Here is a 24,189-nt window from a genome sequence, read left to right on the forward strand (position 1 = left end):
ATGTGAGAAATGATTATTCTTTTATTTTTTTCTTTCAGAGTGGAGCGTATCGTAGCGAACAGAAATGAGGACACGAGGTATATAAATTACTTGACATTTATCGAATTAAAATATGTACATTAATTCTTCTAACTCTCTTCAAACTCTATCATTAACATCTTCAACTGACAATTCTGTTATTAACATTCGTGTACGATGATGTTATGTTGTACCATAACGATAACACGTTCTTCATCCAAATCCGAAACGCAAAGCGTTTTACTCTTGGTTTATTTTTAAATAACTTCGGAAAATAGGAACTATCAGTTTCATAGCAGACACCAGATATCGTTTTCTTTTCTAATTTTTAACGTTGTTCGCTTTATAGAGATAAAGCATTAATTGAGCAATATACAAATATTATTTAAAAGTTATTAGCATATACATTCGATTTTTAGTAAATAAAATGTAATTAATTTTAAGAAAAGTGATTTTTAAATATTATATATTTGGAAATATCAGAAGCTAAATTTTAATCAAAATTTTAACATAATTGTCAGTTTGACTGCTCGTCTTTTTATTTATCTTAACATTATATATATATATATATATATATATATATATATATTATTTTCAAATATAATTTTAAATAAAATTTAATTTTATTCCAAATTAAAAGTATCACGATTATCACATGTAATTTGTAGTATTTATACAAATATGAGATTCTATATCGTCAGCATGAAGTAAATATCTTTAAAATTTATATTTTTTAGAATGGAATGTCTTCTTAAATTAATTTCTCTCTCCTCTTTCCTCTCACTCTCCCTGTTCAATGACAATATGATGTACAGTTTAAATAAAATTTACACATTTAATTTTGCTTTTAAAATAATTTTTTGTTAATTTTTTTATATCTAGTTAAAATAAAAAGCACGTTTTTACCCCATGAATTACATTCATTTGTGCAAAGGTTAATAATATTGCTCTCGATTTCCCGAAAAAGCTGACGAAATTCCCACCTGACCTATACACGTGGATCGGTTCCGCGAAGTCGTTTTAACTTTATCGAAGGGTGAGCGTTTGAGCACAGAAACTAGTGCAAAATTCGAAGTAACGAAGAGAGAAATTCGTAGAAGAGCACTGCTTGTATGAGCGTATTAAGATTTAAATTATTAAGGTCTAACGGACTGCGCCACAAGAACTTGGAACTTTAACAACAGTTTGACAGAGATTCACAATTACTTCAGATATTATTCCTATAGAGGAGTATATCACGAAAATAATTTTATAGTCATGTAAAGTACATATATATAGGAAACAGTTCTGTAAATAGCTTTCGCAGCAATCGAGCTGGAGTTTATCCAGAAATCGAAAATATAATCTTGTTTAAATTTCGATGCGTCCTATGCATGTGGAAAGATAATCAGGCACGATACTATTCCTTATATAATTGATTACCTCTTACTTGCATTTGTGTATCAAATGATTCTTATCGAAAAGAAGTAACGTTTTATTTTATATATCCGTGTCATGAAAGGAAAAAAACAGAAAGTGCGAAGAAAAGTGCCTGATGTTAGATTTTCTTATAATGTGGTCCTCCCACCACATCAACGCCTACAGATGTCTAATGCTTCCGCATGGACCGTATTGAAAAAAAAAACCCCGACAAATCAGGTCCAGTACAAAAATTCAATATCTCGTATGATGTAATCAAATCGACACTGACTCAGATCAGAGAACACGTTCAGATAACACTGTGACCAAAGTGTTTTTGCATAAACTATTATTTTATGAAGGAATAAAACATCTCGAATTTCCGTAACACCAGTAAAATCTAAATTCGTCGAGTATATATCGGCTATTAAAAAGAATCGAAATTGAAATCTGATTAATTCTTTTTAATTCTTCAATTCTTGTCAATTCTTTATCTACAAAGATTACCATACGCACTAGTTGGGTTTGAAATATTCAGAGAAATTCTCATAAATGCTTGATTAAAATTTCTCAACAGATTTCTTGAAAAGAAAATCAATGATGTCCCCTTAGGTTGCTTCGGTTCCCTTAGGATGCCCTAGTAGACTTAGTAGATGGGTATTGGTTCTAATACCCGCTGGTGAAACTAACGGTGATGAAGCTCCTGAACTAAGCGCGCTCTTAGACTGTGTCGTCATCCAGTAGCAGCTGTTTCCATTCAGCCTCGCCCTTCTTACTTGGCAACTTCCTCTGCAGCACTTTTAATTAACGCGCAGAAGGCACGCTTCCTATTTCATTTTTCCTTGCTCCAATTTCTTTCTGTACTAACGATTCGTATACCGAGTAAGCTCCGGGCAATATAAAACACTGTTAGACAACCAGATAATATACACGTGCATTATCTAAATCAATATTTCTCATTTGAATCGCAGTATGCAAGATTCAGGCTGCACATTTGATGCACAATTAATATTTGTTAGAAAGCTCGATTTTCTAGAAACGAAAATGTCACAGCTGTTAAGCTCTTTAAAATGCAAAATTGTTAATCATGTATATCCATCAAGTACTTCGAATCCATTACAAGCAATATACTTTTTTTATATGAAACATTTTTTATGAAATGCTTCGGAAAATATACAGAGAATAAATAAATCACACTACTGAATGGAAAAGAGGTACATAAAGCAACAAGCCATTAATATATGTAAATAATCAATAATTAAAGTAATAATGTAAAGTTTTTTTTTCTGTTTACTTTACAGCTCTCAAATATATTTTTGCGATATATTATAAAGAATAAAAATAATATCTGAGAACCTATTAAACTATTATTAGAGCATATTTACAGGAACAATCGTTTGACTCGATTTTTTGCACATGTTTTACATTACTTTTATAATTTACTCGGAATGAAAGGAGATAATCGTTTACTCGACGCAACGTTGAACAAAACATTCAGTCAAACAAGTATCGAAAATATATTAGCTGCATGATGTCACACAGAATGGAGAACCCTGTGTTACATGTTACACGTTACATGTCCTTGAGCCGAGCGAATTATTAGCTTAATGTCATTGTGTGTAGAGATATGTACATCACGCATTGAATATATAATTAAGACGTTGCATTTACAAGATGTCTATGTTTATTTTTTTTTTTTTACATTATATCCATCAGCTGCAGCAGCTGCTATCTCACCACAAACATGCCAACGGCAATATTCGAGATTCCGTTGTCTAAAAATTTAAGCGGTTATAGATAACGTACGTAGTCTCGCCTGTGTTATATTATACAGACAGAAACTTCTCTCCCCGATGTATTATAATCGTGTCTATACAGTTTTACGTACTAAAAACGGCTTGAAGCGAAGCTTCATCTAGCGCTAACGCGAACATCTAAATTTGTCCTCCTCAATATATATGCTTACCTTTTCGGAAAGACCATAGGTCATAGAGATACGTTGTGCTTTCACTCATGTATAAGATACGTGGAGCAGGCTTAGCCTAACCAAAAGAAATCGATGTATTTACATAAATATTAACGTAATGAGAATAGCATATATATATATATATGTTCTATTTTATATTATTTATTTTAATAAAATATTATTTTCTATTGCTCCGCCGAGCATTTTAATCATAGGTCCATTAACCATTTCTCCAAATAATCATCACGTTTTGTCATTTTCTACTACGTCTAGAATCGTAGCCCGCGTTCTCGTGATATAAACACTGAATATCCATTAAAGCCGGCCGGATACCGTCCGTAACACGTTACACGTTTCTGTTTACGTACACGAATATAGATAAAATGAAAAATTCCACGCGCGCGCGTTACCATGCAGGTGTTGCGATAAATGATACAACTTCTGTTAATTAGCAAAATTGGATTATAAAATCAATTGATATGTACAGCAAAACTGTTTATATGAGTGACGTGAAATTCCACCTCCTATTATAACATTTTTGTTTTAATTGCAAAACGTAATAATTAAATTATTGCAAGAGGTATATTTGCGTTAATGTATACTCGAGTTGATTGCTACCGCACCGTTTAATTATATATATTTTTCGCGATTGTAACGTTATTACCTCTAGAAAGACGCTCTTTTTAACGCGCTTAAGAAACGACACAAATTTTTGCTGAAGCTCGAGCCGGGAGGGCATACAATGAAGGATCTCGAAACATATTCTTAACGAGCTCTAATTGGATCCTTGTGTCTAGAGCGGATGTCGTTTACAGGCATTAAGTCTCCCCTTCCCCTCTTCCTCCCATAAAAATAACTTTTTTTTCCATCTTGCGAATTTACCCTGCCACAATTTGTCGAACTAATATATTACAAAGACATTTGACGCATAAAATGCTCCGAAAGTTATTTTCCTTTTGACTATAGATTCTCCGAAAGATTTGGAATCAATTTTTCTTCAGCAATTTAGTTGCGAATCAGCTTTTTACGCGGAATATGGCATAAATATATAAACTTTATATATACATAACAAAATTTGATTACATGTATGAATGATTACGGCAACACATTTTCACTTATACTCCCTCCAATGGTTTCTGCAAGGCAATATCACCGCCCACATTATTATATCATCGAGAAGATATTTTTGCATCCAAACTTTCGACGGCGCGCCGCCTCGCGCATAAGCGGCGAAAATCGTCGTTCTACGTTCCTCATATCTTGCACGGAGTCCGGGCACGTGCGCGCGAAAAGGGAACGAGAGAGGATGACCCTCGGCCGTGCGACAGACGAGGGAAGACTCTCTTTTCGCAAGCGACGATAAATACGTTGCCAAACGTACGTATACGCGCGCGCCGGGCCCCGAATACACCGCTACCATCCTCGCAGTGCCCGCTGACCCATTTGTGAAACTCGCGTTGCCACACACTTTCTGCCGTGCACCCGATTATTACAACACTTTACGAATTACGCGGTCCTCGGCGCGGGCCGAGCCCATTGAAATCGTGATACGCAAGATTTTCAGGGCTCATTTCAAGACCGACGATTAATTAGCGGAAAAGAGGATAAATCATTTGAGAGGACGAAAATTGAGGTCGTAAAAAAACACGATTGTCAGTATCACGGAAAAAAAAGATTAGCTACTATAGCTAAAATAGGGTAAACTCGGGTGAGATGGCCATGGAAGATGGCCAACCTATGTTTTTTCAATCTAGCTCGCCATGAAACATCGAATGAACATGGGTTGGCCATCTTTCCTATATGGCCATCTTACCCGAGTTTACCCTAGTCGTAATATATGGATAACTAACATTTTTTCCAGTAAGAACAAAAGGTTTTGCTACTATTGCTAAACTATAGCTCTCGCTGCAAAGAATATTAGTTATCCATATTTTACGACTAAATTTAGCTAAATTTTTTTCCGTGATATAATTTGGAAAGCTTTATAATTAAAATTTTTCGTCGTACCGGTGTATTGCGATAACACTAACAGCTTTTTGTATTATTTCTTAAACGTGCGTACCTGAACTTATTTTCGTTTATTTCGTGAAATGATAAAAAGGAAACGTTTTATATAATTTTTGTAGAACCATCCAAATTCAATTATTTTTGTATATAATGATTTATTTCAATCACTTATCACAGACACTTTTATTTAAAATTCTTCTTATATGTTACATTAATTGCATAGGATAAACTCGAGTGAGATGGCCATATTAGAGGAGAGATGACCCACTCATGTTCTCTCAATCCAGCTCGTCATCTAGTATCGGATGAATGGGTCATCTCTCCTCTAAGGCTATCTCACCCGAACTTACCCTACACGTTACAGTAGATCAAGTTTTTTGAAATTATTCTTTTTAATTGTCATTACTTTCCAACTCAATGACCAATATTATTGGTCATTCGTCCTCACTTATTATGGATGGATATTACGCACTTATTGGTCCTTTCAATATAATTCTAAATTTCTGCGTTTTGCTTGGATTCTGGAAGGGGACATTCTTTCCAATCATCATTCGCCGTTGTTATATCATAGCAATGCTCCATCGTTCTAAAGGTTTTCCAACCAATAACAGTTGCTGGTCCGAAAACTGTCCTGCATTCTGAAAAGTGCGGACAATTTTGGCCTGCTTTGGGGGACCTTATATATATGGTCACGAACTGTGACCTTCCTGTCTTATACCAGTACTCACAGTCAAACGTGCCACAGATCGTGTCGATTTCTGGAAATCTTCGAAGAAATCACTCGGAATCAATCATGAGAAGGAAGAATCTTTACCCTTGTTTAAGGAATCGATGGACTCAAAGGTATTTTAAAAAATCAGAAATATTACTGAGAAAAATGAGAGGAAGCAAAAAATCGGATTTATAAGACGCGAGGCCTCTAGGCGGGTTCGATGGAATAGGGGAGAGTTGGAAAACCGTATCGGTCACAGCCCTCTGTATAAACGACTTTATCGGACGCATGACGTCGCATGCAGCGATAAAACGCGATATCAGCGTGTGTAATTCGCTATACGCTCCTCTTTTTCTCTTTTCCTTCTTATCGTTTATCATAAGGCCTTTGAGAGCGGTCTTTGACGTTAGAAAAAAAAATCCACATGCAGCAGTTATAAATAATTTTCTCAAAGAGAGGAGCACGTGGGGAAATACTCTTGCGCCGTCTCTTTCCCGCCGTAATTTGCCGTTCGCTAATTCTTATTTATAACCGCAACATATCGTAACGTGTTATGTAACTCTCAACCAGTAAAATTTTCCATTAATTCCATAAACGTTCTTTTGTTGACAGCCGATAAGATGAGAATTTCAACGTGAATTAACCTTGCCTTATTGCATACGAACAAAGCTTGGTATGTATTAGATTAGACGATAACACATAGGTTGTGAATTTTATATTAGTTATGCGTCATTGAAAAATATTTCTGAAAGCTTTAAAAATGCAATAATGTATAAATATTTTGTAGAGATGTGCGAACTATTCGAATTCGAATTTCTATGATTCGAATCCGAACTATTCGATAATTTCGAATTTAAATGGATATCGAATACGAATCATATTGTACATTGCCAATTTTATAAAATTATTTTCCGTCAATAAGCAAAAGTACGATCATGTTAATAGGTGCATTCAGTGAGTACTTTCAGTATTATAACTGTTCACTGAGCGGATTAAATATTTAAATATATTTTTGCTTCAAAAAGAATTTATATTATATAATTAATATTATTTTTCCACATTAAAATATTCTCTTATTATCTACATGTTAAAATTCAATCTAATAATAATGATATTGTTAATTAAAAATTACATTTCAACGATTTGATTCGAAAGTATTTGATTCGCTTCAATTCGAATGAAATTTTGTCGATTCGATTCGATTCGAATTCGAAAGAGAAAATAAAATTCGATACGATTTGATTCGACATAAAAAATCCTTGATTCGCACATCTCTAATATTTTGTTTATTAAGAATGTCTACCTTTTTGTGATACACTACATAAAAACAAATAATTCTGCTGTTGTAACAAAATCGTCATTGATATTGCATATCAAGAGACACACCGGTAGTCTCGCGCCAAGTATACGTGAAGCGAGACTGCACGATGACTCTTTATGCGATGCAACGAGTTGCGAGTTTCTTAGTAACAGCAATAAAATTTAGTTAACGGAACTAATTTTATGAATTATTTGTCATTAAAACAAAATCTGTTTTGTTGCGAGAATAGAAAAAATTTATTGAGTGTATTTGTCTTTAGAATCACGTTAATTTGCTATTAAAGCAAAATAATGTATTCTTAGCAAATACATTTGCTATCGGAGCAAAACTTCTGCTCGCTAGTCGCCTTACTGAGCGAAGAGAAAAGACAAAAGAGAATAGACGCTGAAACAGTAACCATCGCGCAGATTTCTTGCATCTATGCGATATGGCCGCACATATGCACGTTATGTTCATAAACAAAATACAACTAATAATTTTAATATGCAAAACTGATTTTTTTGACGTATTAGGTGTATGTGTGCTTTGAAGTACGTGTAATCTATGAGAGAACGAATGTTGTATCCTATATGAATATTGTGTCATATTCTCTTTTGTCCTTTCTACAAAAAAGAAAGTTTACCGATTCCATTTGTGTATTATACCGCAAGATAAGGGCTTGACTCTGTGTCATTAGCAGGTCTTAATATTCATGAGATTCCAAATTTAAGGATAACTACGAACGCAAGAGTCGCATGTTTCGAGAAATACTTATCTGTTCTATTAATCTGTCTGTACGTGTTGCAATAATGATTCGAGGCCTGCTAGACAGTTGGAGAAATCCCGAAAGAAATTATATGGTAAAAATATAATTTTGCTCATGTAACAAAATTATATTGTTAATACAGCAAAAAAAATTTGATAATCGAAAAAGAACCAATTTGGCCTCACAGCAAAATAATTCGTAGTCAGCAAAATTATATCCAGCAAATAGCGATTAATACTCTTAACAAATCGTTTTGCTGTCCATATAATAACGGACAGATTTTGCTACAACAGCATGAAATCTGCTGTGCTAGCAAATTATTTTTATACTTATATAATGTGGAAATAATTACTCGATGGTAATGAATGTATTACACATAATTGGGTGCAGATTGACAAAATTCCGATCACACGATAATTTAATTCGCTCTCACTACCTTGTCAAGTTACGTCTGATAAGGTAGTTACACGAGGGAATTAATTACTTTGTAATGCGAACAAATTACGAGAACTCTTACATAATCGAACAACTGTTGCAAAATTTTTGAACCGACATCCGCAAGACACTTATCTATATATAATATAAAGAACTGTATTACTATTCACAAAAGGACATTTTTCCTGATAATGTCTGCACAAAATTAGATATCGGTAAAGTAAAATCGAGTTGTTCTGTGTACGAGAAAATCATTGAGTGAGACAAGCTGGAGAGAAAGAGATGTGTGAATCGGCTGATGATGACGATGTGTAAATAGAACATAAATGTGCGTACGTATACATGTGTGCGTATGTGTATACATGCGTGAAGCGAATCTTGAAGGTCGCGAGATCGGTGGCATCGTTATAAAAGGCGAGGCGAGACTCTGTATGCGATTCCAGAAAGGCGAAGCTTTGAAAAAGGCCTTTCCCCGTCGTGGGCAGAGACGCACTCGTCCGTCTAGAAGGGACTTCAGCCGTAAAACAACGGAATACAGACACGGAGGAGATGGGAAAATGAACACTTCTTCAAGCTATATACAATGTTTTAGAATAAAATTGTGAATGTGTGCAAAAAGTGAAAAAAGAATATCTATGTCTATATTATACAACATATAAACAAATGTCCCGACTGACTCATCAACGCCCAGCCCACGCCCCTAAACCTATAGAAACATAAAATTCGGGGAGTATATTCCTTCCATGACGTAAGTTAGGAAGGGATTGTTAGAAATTCGATCTTTAACGGAGTAAAAAGGGGTAAAATGTGTTTTTACAGATTCCTCAATATCTTTTAAACCCGATGAGATATTGACTTGGTTTTTGCTTACAAAGGTTATCCATACAAATGCTTAAAAACATAATTCAAGATTTTACCCTAATCAACCCCTAAAGGGGCAAATGTAGATTTGGGGGTGAATTACAGAATCCTTCGCATACCGTAGCGAAGCACGAGGTATCAAGCTAATCAAGAATATTTGAACTTATCATGTGTGTCAAGAAAAGCGTATTTTTTTCCTACCACATACAGAACAATTCAAGTATTATTTGCAATTCTTTGTCTCACTCACGTATAAAATATTGCAATTAAATTAGTACAAATGTATGACGATATTATTTCCACAACTGTAATCTACATCTGATTTATTTTTATCCATGTTGATTAACAATGCAATGATAAGATTTGCACTCGCCGCTCCAGAAATAAGTTTTTCATATATATGAGTGATTACATAGCCAATCAGATGAGTATGTTGGAGAATTTAAAAAACAATTTCTTTTGACATTTGTTCTAAATTATTCGTTCTAAAGTTCGTGAAAGTAAAGAGAGATATGCTCACGTAACATTCTGATATTCTAAGGAAATCTGACACTCGGATTTAATGCAACACACTATTGTTATTGCAGTCAAGTGTCAAATTGTACCGAATTAACACTATAAATTAGCTGATGCACCGTGATATAAGTTCTTAGTACCACGCGTGAAAATATATCGTCATAATTTATGACCTTAATTTCTGAAGCTGTATTAGTAATTCATTAATAATACAAATTAAATTCAACTTTCCTGAATTAGATTTAGATGTATCCAATAATGATGGGGTATAAAACAAGCATACATACTTAATTTAATACAAAATTTAATTGCGGTACATGACTATTAACTTTAAGCCCAATTTTATCAGCATGGCAGTTCTCTCGATCGCTAGATGATCAAGAGAAGTTCAGGTTATAAAAGATATAGCAAGATATAAATATTGAACAGATAAAGAAAGAATAGGGTTAATCTGAAACTTTAATCTTTGTAGGAATAACCTCATTTAAACAAAGAGCTTCTCAAAAAACGTCCTGTGTCGTTCAGCAATCGTAGTCTGAGTCTTGTCTCGTTCAAGAAACCGTTATATGCATAATATAAACCGTTGGATGCATAATAGAGTTACAGATCAGTGAAATGTCATTATTTATTCTTTGCTAATGGCTTCCGAGATATCAAATTCAGCCTAAGCACATCTAAAAGATTATTGAGGGGTAACAGAGCGAATGCAAACCGATACTTTGATAACGATAGGCCAAGATAACATATCGCCATGGTCACGAACTGCACGTTATCTGCAGCTGTGATACGATCACAATTATAACATTTATTTAGCGAGCACGGTGACAATTTTCTTGGTTAAATTTCAAAATGTGAGACAAAATTAGTATTTGCGAGTGAGATTTTTTTTTAGAAGAAAAATATTTTCTTCAACTTTGATTCTGTCCTCGTAGCTTATCATGAACGTTTCGTCAGCGGGCCACCTTTTTTCGCTAGTGCACTATCAGCCTTAGGCAATGTTTTACCGCGATATACAACACAAAACAGTTTGGGTCAGACGGCGTTATCAGGCTTGACTATGGTAAAAAAAATTATAAAAGATAGCATGCAAAAACGATTCTGCAATTTATCTTTCTACTCACGTATCGGCGAGTGATTTACGCAACCGGAGCCATTTGCGAGTAACGTTTGGAAAAAAAAAACACATTTGGGAGAAGCGATGTTTGGAAAGTGACGGCCAAAATCTGAAAATATTCCCCTCATTCCATCGAAATAACCCATGCGGAGAATTGCGCGCGTTTTAACGTTTCAAATGCAGTTTCATACGGTTCTACATGTCGACAAAGTAAAGAACGATGAATTTTTAAAGGACTTCAAGAAAGTCTCTCCGAAACATTGGATTACTAGAAAGAATGGCGCGAGTTGTAACATTTCAAACGCAGTCGTACGCGTTTTGTAAACCGAGAGAATGTTTGTTTGAAAAAACCAGGCGTTTTCTGACGGAATTCGTATAAATTCGATGAAATTCTATAAAGTCAGAATGCATTGTATCGAAAATTCGCATCGTATCATTCGTAGAAATAAGAAAAGTTTAAATTAACTTTTATTGAAATAAACATTTTATTTTTAATTATGACAAAAAGATTCGAGTATTTTATTCATTTTTATAAGATAAATGTATAGAAATGATTATTTTTTTAAACATATATTTTCCGACGCTATAAAAAATCTTGTAGCCTTTATTGCTTTACATAATAAAATGCGATAGCTCGAAGCAAACGCCGAATGGTGACCGAATCGGCATTACATCATTCCTTATCTCCGGTATCTTGTTTTCAGCCCTCTCTTTAAACAGACTCAAAAGAGACCACAATGGTCCCGCACAAAGCATGCGGGTTGCATTTCACTCTTTTTGGAACCTACATTTCTTCCCTTCGCAAGAACAAAAAGTCGGCGGGGAAGCGATGAGATCTCTAACTATATTAAATCGTTTTTCAGACATAATTACAGCTACAGAGATCGGGACGATCTGCCTCGCGCATTAGCATCGGACGACCTTTTCGTCCAATTCCATATTGCTAAAAAGACCACGATCAGCGGCGATGGCTGCGTCGTGAGCCGATTTTGTTGTTCGCGAAATACCCAACGCGCGATCGCGATTCTGAAATAAAACGGCAGACGACGCGCTCCGCTTTCGCTTTCCGCGCGAAAAGGTCAAAGCCTCGCTCCGATTTTCATCGATACTCGTTAACACATATTTATTTGATGGCTTGCCAAAATTATGACGCAAAGTAACTATTATCTTCGGAAAGGCTTAGGTCGAAAATACAACTTGAAGCTATACATCTGTCATAAGAGAATTCCTTTAATTAATATAAAGCCAGGAGTTTTGTGAGTGATTATATAAATTTCAATAAAATACGTAAAAAATTCCTACTTTATTTTAATAGCAATGCAATTTTCGGAATTACTTATATCTCTTTCGATACAAGGGTAGGTAACTCAAATTTATTCAATCGCAAATCGAAGTCTCCGAGTGTGTCTCGCACTAAGCGTCTTTCTTCACTCTTTCCCCTTCGCGCGAGTTTTCGTAATACCTCGAACTCGACAGTTCTTCGAGCAGGTTTCCTTTTGAATTCCTGGTCAAAGGCTTCTTTCACCCGTCCTCCCTTCGTTACCGGTACTTTTGCAGTTTTGCCGTGTTTGTCGTCGAAAGCCGGATACTTGGGTAAATATCTACACGCTTTCATAAATTTCAGTCACATATTCGCGGTGGTCGGGCCTTTACAATTAGTGAAAGGAGAACTCGGGGAGAGAACATTTCGACACATTGACTACAAAATGTATACGGGCGTCGGTTCTCCCGGAGGGAGAGAACTGCCTGCCTTCATTTCGCCTCTCGACCACGGCTCGAGCGCCACGGCTCGGGCTAAGCTTCCGCGCCGTCGCTCGCCTTTCATATCGACTTTTACCAGTCGTAAAACCATATCGCTCGAAACGGTCGGTCCGGCGCATTACAATCGACAAAAATCTTTACCATGTTGCGCTTACCCGCGGTAAATGTGACGCCTCTTGCCGGCAGCGTTGAAACTGTAGTTTAAAATTTTCAAAAGAATAGTATCTTTACTTACTTTTAATTTTAAAGCTCTGTTACCTATTAACGTATTTGATTATTTATATGTTCTATGATGACAAGTATTAAACACAAATTTTAAGTTGTCATCATTAATTCATGCACGTGTATGATATATTTAGAATTATCGATCCGATTTAATGAATGTCGATGAGCAATTTTCCGTGACCATATTTTTAAACGATTATTTATTTATCTCAAAATTATACAGAATTATGCTTTAAAAGCATAATTATTTTTGTTAAATTATTCTTCAAAAGATTCTCTTTAAAGTATTCTTTATAAAAGATTCTCGTTAAATAATAGAATTTTCTATTTAACGCTAAATTTTCGCTAAATAATAAAAATAGAAATTCTCTTGGAATTCGCTTCATAAGTAGATATCGAAGAATACCTGAGAGAGTATCAAGTTCAAGAGATCGAAGCTGGTGAAATGAGGATATAGTGAACTCGTAAAATGTTCATCCGTCTTCATCGAGACGAAAGATCGCACTTCCATAAGCAGCGATGTCTCGGCGAATCGCGCTTATTGCGTTCGATGATTGTCTTGACTCATCGTTAGCGAATGTCAGCGAATGACGTTAAGAGCTCGTTGATGCCTCGTTGAAGAGAATGTCGAACGTCGTACAACTTTAAAAACGTCTATCCAATACTCCTTCGATATTACCGAAGCATTGTACTTTCTGATATTACACACATACTTTTCGCTTCTCGTTATTTTACTTTTTACATTAGAAAATGTCGTAAATACCGAATAAAATATTTTCAAATATATTCGGTTTTGAAATATTCTGTATATTTTATTCTATATATTATTAGAATATAAATAGATATTAATTTTCTAATACTTATTTTCTAGTACTTATCTCGATTTATATAATTTTGAGTTTTTCTTGATAATATTAATATTAACCTCTTCATAACGGGTGCGAGCGTGCCAGTATTCTTTGTACACATGGAAACTCTGGAACTTCTATAAAAATCCGTAAAACCTATATAGCTTGCGTTAGCAAGCAACCTCGCGTATTGACAGTCAGATAGACACTGAAGGAATAGCTCTTCGGGGAACCGAGATCCTTATACGCATGGAAATTTCCGAAAAATTGACGGAGCCAACCGCGGGACTCGAACTCGGGATCCTTCGTTCCCACACCTAGCACTTATTAGGGGTACCGCACGAACATTGCCGTAGCGTTTTACGCCTTACGTGAGAATCTTTGCGTTATGCGACACGCAAGCCAATCTTACGGCACCGCACAAAGAAGAACGTAACGTAATTAGTCTTATGTTACGTAGGTTACGTTACGCTTTTCTTCGTGCGTTGCCGTAAGATTGGCTTGCGTGTCGCGTAACGCAAAATTCTCACATAAGGCATAAGACGCTACGGCAATGTTCGTGCGCTGGCCCTTAGGCTGCTACCCGACGACTGTTCCACTACTACGCTAGTTTCTCCGATCTCCCATCAATACCGACCCTACGGCCCTAAATCTCCTACAATCCCGTCCATAATCGCCACGTCTACCTACAAAGTATAGAGTCTCTAGAAGTAAGTCTGGCCAATGTTCAAGTTGATACAAAATGGTGTATGTATATACGCACCTACTACTATACTTGTACTACAGGTGTAGTTACAGTAATAGTTTGAATGTGTTTGTACCTTTCTTTCACAAACGTTATTGCATTTTATCACTGATTGGTGATAAAATCTGCCATTGCATATTAAGCTAATCAAAAGTTAAACCACAATCATCCAGACTTTTACTTTTATATATATATATACAGGGACTTTAGTACAAAGTACGCAGGCGCGCCCGCCGGAAAGTTAATGTGTAGGTACTTACAATTAGTATTGTATCATTAAACTTTTTTGAACGACGCACACGATGTAATAGTTAATTTTTCAGAAAATCGGTCACAAAGCCGTCACTACGAATAACCAAAATGACATATTGATAATCAGTCATCGAATTTCTTGTATAAGTTTGTTATCACCCAGCTACGTGATAAACGAAAACCCTGGAAAATTTTAACATCGATCTTTGGCAATGTTTTATCATCGACAAACAAAGATAGGAATAATGCCTCGTGCGCAGACGAGAATCGATATATTTTTATGAATTTTTTCTGCTAATTAGGAAAAGATAAATGTGCAGCGTTTATACGCGCACTGATCTAATCCGCATTAATCTTATCCTTGATCGCAAGCGAATAAAATGCTTACTATTATAATTCGCCGCTGGCGGCGTAAACTACAGGCTCCTGTCTAGAAAAAAAACTGTTTATCAATTGCGCGTTGCAGAGAAAAAATTCCACTGAGAAAAAGATACGTGTATATTGTAAATCGTGAAAGGAAAGATTACATAAAACTCTCGCGGTCGCCAACTAATCCTCAATGCGTAAAAGTCGCGTTGCGAAACATTTTTTTTTATCCTTTGATATTTTCTACTTAGATGTATTGCAATGACAAGTTTTGAATCTCTGCACAAGCGCTACGAAATTTATCTATTGCTGTCATATTTATTTTGACCCTGTTTAAAAATTTATTTAAAATATTAGATAACATGTATAGTATCTTGATAACGAACGGATGATGAAACAGTAGATATAAACAGTATACTTTAAAAAAGATAAAACTTTTTTTATATTATATCATTCTATGATTATCGAAATTTTGCTTCCTTATATAGGGTCATTTTCGTAAAAAAAAATTTTTTTAGTTTTTGATGTCAATGTATTCAGAATGTTCTAAAACGTCGAAAAATCATATTTAAAAAAAAATGTCTTGTATGTGTGTGTATGTGTACGGATTCCTCGAAATTTCAAACGTCTATAACTCAAGCACTACTTAAGTTACAGCGCTGCATTTTGGCACACAAGTATAAAGTAGTACAATACTTTTATTTACTGTTATTTTTATAAAAATTTATAGTGTTTTAGATTTAGATTTTTTTAAAAAAGTTTCAATTTTTCAAAAGATGCTGTAGAAGTTCTAACTTTCGCAAATTTCGAGATATCGGACTAAATATTTATATCAAATTATTATTTTGAGATATCGGATTTGGAACTCCAATTTTCATACAGTTACCAATGTTACCATAAGCTGTTGATACTGGTTATTTTATAAGGCAATTAAAATATGTTTCTAGAATAATACAATAACTACTAAAAATTATTAATGTAATCGAATACACACACACACAATACGATACTCTTTCAGATATAAAATTGAATATGAAACAAGTCAAAACTCTCCTGCATTACATTGGCTACACAAACTGCTGATGGTTCTCTAATTATTAAATGTAAAAAAATAACTTAAAAGATATAAGAATTAAGTCTTTTGTTTTTAATTTAATTTGAATTTCTGCGAAACTTAATTTATAAGATAATAGTTTAATATTACAGCTGATAGAAAAAAAATAACATTTATTAATTTCATATGGAAGAACTATTTCTGTTCAATAAGGGATATCGTATTATTCGTCAAATGTACCTATTATTTGAATACGCTTTACGGAGAACGCCTGGGCGTTCTATCTATATCACACAAAGAACGCTCGTTACGCTTAGCGCTAGACGTGACTAAACGTCTGTTACGAGATCGTTATGCGATCGTCTGTCGTCATTCGCGCGGCTATATCGACGGCCAGAGGAGCGCGACTCGCGGCGCTACATTTCCCCGTTGCGTTCTTCAGCTAGTACATATTATGCCAGAATTGGAAACGTGCCTAAGAGAATTCCGGTCTCGCCCGGTCTCGCTCGATCTCGCGAGAGGCGCGTGACGGGAAGAACGTGGGACGCGCGCGGACTCTCGTCCTTTTCGTCCGGTTCGGCGAGACCAGAAGGGCTGGCATCGGTCTACCCGCCCGCCGCCGTTCTCCGGACAAAGAGGACAAAGGCCCAGTTCTGGGCGCGCCTCCGCGCACGATCATCTCGAGAGGAGCCCAACCGCCGCGGCCGCGCCGCGTACGAGACGCGCGAAATGATGTATACGTGCACGCGTGGAGAGTGCGTGCGCGCGCGTATGTGTACGTGTACGCGCGTATGCGTGCCTGCCTCCGTCCATGAAATACTTTCACTGGTTTCACGGCCAGCAGACACGTTTACACGATGCTAATAATACACTTCACGGTGCTGCGGTACCATTTACTTCGCTGCCTCGCGGTCGTGCGGATCGGGCAAGAAAGATACAGAGAGAAAGAGAGAGAGAGAGAGAGAGAGAGAGAGAGAGAGAGACGAGAGGAAGAGAATGAGAGAAAGAACGAGAGCTCGATCTCGAGATAGTCCTTCGTCCTACCCGGCTCGCAATTGTATTGTTGACGATCGGTCGACGAACTTTGTAAAACGTCATTGATCGCGTTGATTGCAACCTTGACAGCATTTTGACAGCTGGAATGTGTTAAAAGTTGGTTTTTATGCGACACTTTATTCGCAATCAAGGACAAATCTAACACTAGTTCAGATCGGTCACGTCTCACAGTGGTACCTTCAATGTCCTTTTTTAAGTAAGGGGGGATAAAATCGTAAAAAGACACGGGTTTTTTGTTTAGTCTGCAGGGAGCGCTTTTGAAAGGAAATCGAAGAGTTTTCTTTCGCGATTGTCCTTGACCTTTATCTCGAGAGGATATCTCGACGGAATTCCGCAGAATCTCCGATTGAGATGTCAGTGCACTCTCCTGTTTCTCCGTCTTTCTTCCGACCGCGGAGTAATTGGCGCATGCAACCAGGAAGAGGAGGGTGTCCACTATTGTTGTCTCACCGGCAGGATGTGTCGACGACACGTTTCTGCCGCGCATCCGCCGGAAGAAGCTCCTCTTCGTCTTCGATAAGCCATTCGCTTCCACATACGAATTCTCACAGACGAATGTTTAATTGTCGATGCGAAAATGAACCCGTGCACTTTTAAACGGCATGCGAAATTTGCGTTCTTAAACGCGGTCTTAAATAGCACGTGATTTAAAGCATAGGGAATGTGTTGGATTTAGATTTCTCCATAAGACAAGAATGTACAAACAAACATAGCCTCGGTTACCGTTAAAGAGTAATATTAGCTGGTGCCAAAAAGTTTTCTTACACAACAATCTTGGGTATATCAAACGATTACATCTAAATGTATAAAGTAAGTACCAACTATTTTCAGGATAGAGCTGTTGCGAAAGTCTGAGCGCAGAAGTTGTTACAATTAAAAAGTCGAGCACGTTTTGCCTGGTATTACTGGGCTGGCAACTCGGGGCGATTCGAACTTTCGTACGATTTGAAGCTTTGCGATGGAGGGTCGCGATAAGTTTTTGTAACTGACGTCGGAACAAAGCGCCGTTTAAAGTTGGCGAGTTGCTACGACGGCTTCTCACGGCGCGTCGCAACGTCGAAAGTCGATTAAAGGATGCGCTCGAGAAGGAGAGCGTCTTCGCCCGTTTCTCCCGCAATTTCGAAATCCGCGCAATGCGCGACCCGAGAGGAGAGAAGCCTCCGACAGCGGCGCGGAGTTCAGAGCCGTACAAAGAGCTTCTTTGTTCATCGCCAGTGACGGAAAGGATTCTCAGGTGAAGTGTTCGCGAACCGCGCGCGCTCTCTCAAGGATTTCTTAAAATCGAAATTCTCGTCACACTAACCACGCGCACAAGGAGGCTTTATTCGTCGCTCGGTGCCGCGTTTGAACGGTTACGTGACGCGTAATCTCTTGCGCAAGATGTCTGAGAAACTATCGCCATCGCTTTACTACTCTATCTTTTTTTTTTTTTACGTTGATAAAATATTTCTCATTTCTTTCAGAGAGTTTTTCGCTTTATATTGAGTTTTACAAACCGTGTAAACGCTGCCGCTACTACTCAATCTAACTACGTTTTTAAAAATAGATGTGCATTTATATTAAAACGATATTTGCTTAATTTTATCACACGTTATAATTCAGAATTTAATCTATATTAATTTCGGGCAAAATTACACTTAATAATAACTTCGTAAAAAAAAATCTAAGTTTACAAATATCCCCTAAGACTGTTGCAGTCATTGACAAAGATCAGGCCAATGTTATTTTGTGAAGTTGAAATGTTCCAGTGGCATTCTCCGTGGAATCTCGGTTGTCGAATTGGCAGGGTGCCTGCACGCTGAATAGCGAGATTCAGGCACGAAGTTGAGATCCATCGCAACACCATTTTTCTCGTGAATAATAAAGAAGTGGTTTGTTGTACTTAAATCATGCAGAATTAAAATTGTTTATTTCAAGAATTAAACATATTTATCGCATAATCAATCTGACAAATCAATTTCAGAAAAAGGATTTTAGTTTCACAATCAGAGACAATAACAACTCGGCTGCTTCTAATTCATACCGTTCCTCAGACTGCCGCCAATTTATCGTAGTAACATTGGCCAACTATCTGCCTTTGACCGCGATAGACGGACTTGGATGTCATTTACGTCGTGTAATAAGAATCGAAAGTATTGAAACGCTATCTTACATTTATAATTCAGTATCACTCCTTGTCGAGAATGGCAGAAAATGTGATCTTTATAAAATATTTTTTTATTAATTTCTATTCCGTTTATTCGCAAACGTAAATACATTATAAAAGAACAAGTTTTCAAACCTAAGATTTTAAAATAATAATTATGCTATGATAGTAGTTGCTATGTAACAGTAATTGAGTGTAGATGCATCTTAGTTGTACATTAATGATTGACACGCTCGCGATAGAAAACCCATCTTGCTCCAGACAATTCCGCGTCCCTTTGTACGTCCCTGGCGAGCGCGATGCAACAGCAGGGTAATCTTGCGCGAACACTCCGTCGTAGTTTCGTCTTGTCCGTCTCGGCTCGCGGATTTCTCAAAATATCCGCTCCACTCCCTCCTCACGGTCTCGCCGGCGCGAATATATCCGCCCGCTTCGCTCGCGAGCGGGCAAGCGCGCTCGTGATTTCACGCCGATGGACGTGCTAACGAGCTTTGAGGTACTCACCGACACGTGCTCGGCGGTTTGCTCATTAAATTAGGTAACAATGAGTGGACGGAATACGCCCGCCGCCTCTGCACTTGTACGTACCCCACGAGTTTCTTTCGCGTTCCCTTTCTCTTTTCCTCTTCCCATCTTCTCGCTCTATCCATCTCCCTCCTATCCTCCCACCTCATACCGTATGGTGGGGTGCCAAGGATATGTGTGTGCAAGCCAAGGCGCACCACAGTGGGGTCGGGTACCAGACAAGGTCACGGCTACCAAGCGCTGCAGCGCTGGTTTCTCTTTCTCTTTCTCTTTCTCTCTTCTCCCCGTTCTTCTTCTCCGTTCATATGTTCCTTCCCTTTTCTTCCTCTTGCCTATCTCTTCCCATCCTTTATAACTGTCCCATCTTTCTCTTTTTCTTTTCCTCCACATCTCCTCGAGTCCTCCCTCCCTCTCTTTCTTTCTCTCTCTCTCTCTCTCTTTTTCTATCCTCCCAACGTGGCAGCCATCTTGGGGAATGTGTAGCGTCATCGAACGCACCATCCAGAATAACAATAAATTATCTTTTCCACTTGCCTCTCACCTTCCACCTCCTCCCGCCCAGTTCTCCATCCTGCAATCTATATAGTCTCGGACCGATGCGGCGCGTCATATTGCGCGAGGAAATGAAGGATTTCCACTGTGAGCGGCGCGCGGAGTCATTCTTCCGTTCGTTTCTCCACTCCGCGATTTTCCTTCGTCCCCTCTCCGCCGTCTTATCTGTTCCGCCGCATCTCGCGATGTCTCAATCCGAGCGTATGCACCTAGCTGCTTCCAAATCGATCGAAAGGAATATGACAGCGCGATGCAGTAAATAATATAAGTTTGAGCAAAAATTTTTCTAAATTACACGAAACATCTGATAAATCGTCTTTTTTTAATATATATTAATATATTGTACCCAAGAGATTGCCGTAAGATATATACTATGTTCAGGAATCCAAGATGCTCCCCAAGATATTGTAATATTTTCGTGACAACCTATTAAAGGCCACGAAGAATGAAGTCACCACTTGATGGCTCGACAAAAAAATAATTTGAAGAGAAAACATTTTCCTAGAAGGAGGTAAAGTCCCACGACACAAACCTTGAAAATAGCAGGGGTCTTTTGTCCTATCACGTGTTATCGACTATCTTGATGAAGCACGAACCCTTCTCCTCGGTTACCAAAGTCTCAGATTATCTCGATCTTCCCCCTATCATATCATCCACCTCAGTAACCAAGGCGCGCTTTAATTCAGGGTACAACATCCGAAACTACTGTGACATGCGTAATTTGCTAGAACGAAACAACCCGGACAAGAATTTTAATAATATCGTTGCCTTTTATTAAACAATTATTTAAAAATGTTCCTATTTTAATAAAAACATCTGAGTTGCTATTGTTAGAATATTTCCTCATTTATGAAATAATATACAGTGGAAAAGCACGAATAAGTCGATGAAAGCCATGACTCAATCATGTTCAATCATTATATAGCAATTGTCAGAATAGTATGCAATAGTTAAATAGGACATCAGTTGGAAATAGAAAATGAGAAACAATTTAGTATAGTCTTCAGAATTTTTGTACATCTTGATCTGCTCCTTTCTCAAAGTATATCCCAAAGTGCTCGTTTTACTGGCAAAGGACAGCAGGGAACCTTAATCCAGGGAGGGCACAGAGACGGAAAACAATGGTGATTGTCTCGAAACGTTTACAGCCTAATTATGTGAACACGGGACCCGAGCTCGGTGGAGTAACAATGCTATAACTCGTAACAATGTACGATTGTTCATTGTCTGCCCGTGCCTCTCCGCTTTTCTTCGCGTTCGAACACACGCAGGTTCGTAACCCTGTACACGTAGGACCCTTCACCCTTCAACGCGAGAAATTAGGCTGCTGAGGATCGTAAATATTTGACTGGGAGAGAGAAAGCATCTTTCGCCTGTCTTGTCAACGACGATTCGACTCCTTTGATTTGAGCACATTATACATCAGCAGGAGGGATGCAAATTACAAGTTAAATCTAACTTGCGCCGAGGAACTTTCTTCTAATCAGCAGGCATTTATCTACTGTTGGCAGGATTATCTATGTAGATAGAAGATAGATTATATAGCATTCGCGACAACCAAGATCTGAAGGCTGTAATTATATAATATATTATTTTCTTACCGCCTACGTACAGATACTGTAGAATTTACATAGATTTATTTAATTACAATTCCTTCTTTCAGTTTTTGAAATGTTCTTCCTTGAGGAAGTAATACTTGTTTAGTAATACTTATTTAGCAATTCTTTCATAACTACATTTGCAATACATTACGATATCGTTTTATCTCTAATATTGTTACTCATTAACGTTTTTAATTAAACGGCAACATCACGTAAGCATTCTTACGGTTGGTTTATTTTTGGATTTTGACTTGGCAACAACAGTGAACCGTACGCAGTGAGAGGGGAATGAACAGGTATATGAACGAATTTCCGTCAGACGCTGTTTTGTAACAATCAGATTTTTTTCTATTAATCCTTCATGCATCTGTATTATACTTGGTCACATTAAAAATTATATGATTGTAAAATATTTCTCAAATTTTAATTTGTTTGCCGAAATTGCTTTTTGCTTCTTATATATGTCTGAATTTCTTGTCGTATAGTCAAAAGATTTTCTTCGGTGTTCAGGATTATTTTAACCCCTAAAAGCATATGGGGAAAATTATGACGCTCGTACCAAAATTAAGAACGTTTATCGGAATTTGATATAATTATAATACGATATAATTGGCCCGTTTGAGTATTCCACAAAGCCGATGGCGGCCTCGAACTTTTCATAGGTTGCTCGTGACTTGTCCCTCGCTCCCTCTCCCTCTCTCTTTCCTTCTCCTCTCTTTCTCTCTCTCTCTTTCGCCGCAGTGCCAAACCTCTTTGTCAGTCTCGCAACATCCGGCCTGTCTTCCAAGGCCACGCAAGATCACACACAGAAATCGGGTCGTTGAACCGTCCGCGATGCGCATTGCGCTGTAATAAAGCGAAAGGCGCCAGCCGGGAGATAAACGCACATGCTTGATACGCTGCGACTGTCATCGTCATCTTCATCGTCGTAGCCGATAAGAAACGATAAGGATAACGAATTTTCTACGCAGGATATCTCCCTCGACGAATTTACTCCCTCTGGGAGACTTTCTTCCTCCCTCCCTCGTAACAACATTTGTTACGAACTTATCTTCTCTCTCAAGCAATAAGAGGATGAAAGAATAATTATATCTACAAGTTCGTAATTATTGTACAAAAATGTTGGTGTAAATATTGCACAGCCATTTAACGTAGTCGGCACTTGAATGTCTGATCTATTTGAATAGCTCGCGTGATAGTTTATTCCAGACTTCGCGCCAAGGTGCGTCGCGCATTGACGCAAGCAGCTCTAGTTAAATTACATAAGATAATCGTAGCTCTCCATCCCTACCTCTCATACAACAGCGTGCAACACTACATAACAGTCATCTATAGATTCTGTACATGATTAGAGGAAATTTACAAATTTTTCGATCTGATTTTTCCAACTAATAAAGTCTTTTGACTAAATAATTTCTTATTATATTTGTACTTATCTAATTTATCGTTGGAGAAACTCTCAGAAGCAGCTTAAAATTTCCTTAATTGTTTGTGATATTTTTTATATTTATATTTATTTTTATGAAGAAAATTCCGCAAGTTTTGACTTTCTTTCCTCGATCTTCTCCGTTTTTCCCCCTTTTCAGTTTTACTTTCTCTTTTTTTTTTAAGTTTATCAACTGTTTACAAATTCATATTGTTCATTCATACATTGTCTTTTTGCTTTTATTTTTTTCTTATTACACGTAATATTAATTTTTGTACATTGCTATAGAATTGGAATTAAAGCTATAATATAAACTCGAACTTGAGCCTACCATCTTGAGAGATTTTCTTATCCTCTTTGAAAAACACCGAAGTCGCGTCGCACAATGCATTTTTGCACTTTCTCCTGGGTTATCGTCCTCCAAGGACATCATCTCGAGGAACCAGTCCTGCGGCGAAAAACCGAGATATTCGTCGCGGTGTACACGTTGCGCGTGCGCGTTTACGAGAAAAATGCGTGCGTGCGTGCGGAGGGAAGCT

At 37.3% G+C, this 24,189-nt stretch overlaps 1 protein-coding gene across 5 annotated transcripts in view; it reads left to right on the forward strand.

Moving 5' to 3' along the window:
• The window catches only part of LOC139809345 (protein gustavus-like), a 134,559-nt gene that overhangs the window by 88,686 nt on the left and 21,684 nt on the right, over nt 1-24,189 (forward strand). For 3 of the 5 annotated variants that reach the window (XM_071772174.1, XM_071772176.1, XM_071772177.1), the window contains one exon: nt 39-77. The exons of the other annotated variants lie outside the window; for them this stretch is intronic. In XM_071772174.1, the coding sequence (XP_071628275.1) occupies nt 39-77 (39 nt within the window). The remainder of the gene's footprint in view (nt 1-38; nt 78-24,189) is intronic. 5 annotated transcript variants of the gene reach the window in all.

Source organism: Temnothorax longispinosus, chromosome 3 (genome assembly GCF_030848805.1).
Source record: "Temnothorax longispinosus isolate EJ_2023e chromosome 3, Tlon_JGU_v1, whole genome shotgun sequence".
NCBI classification, from domain to species: Eukaryota; Metazoa; Arthropoda; class Insecta; order Hymenoptera; family Formicidae; genus Temnothorax; species Temnothorax longispinosus.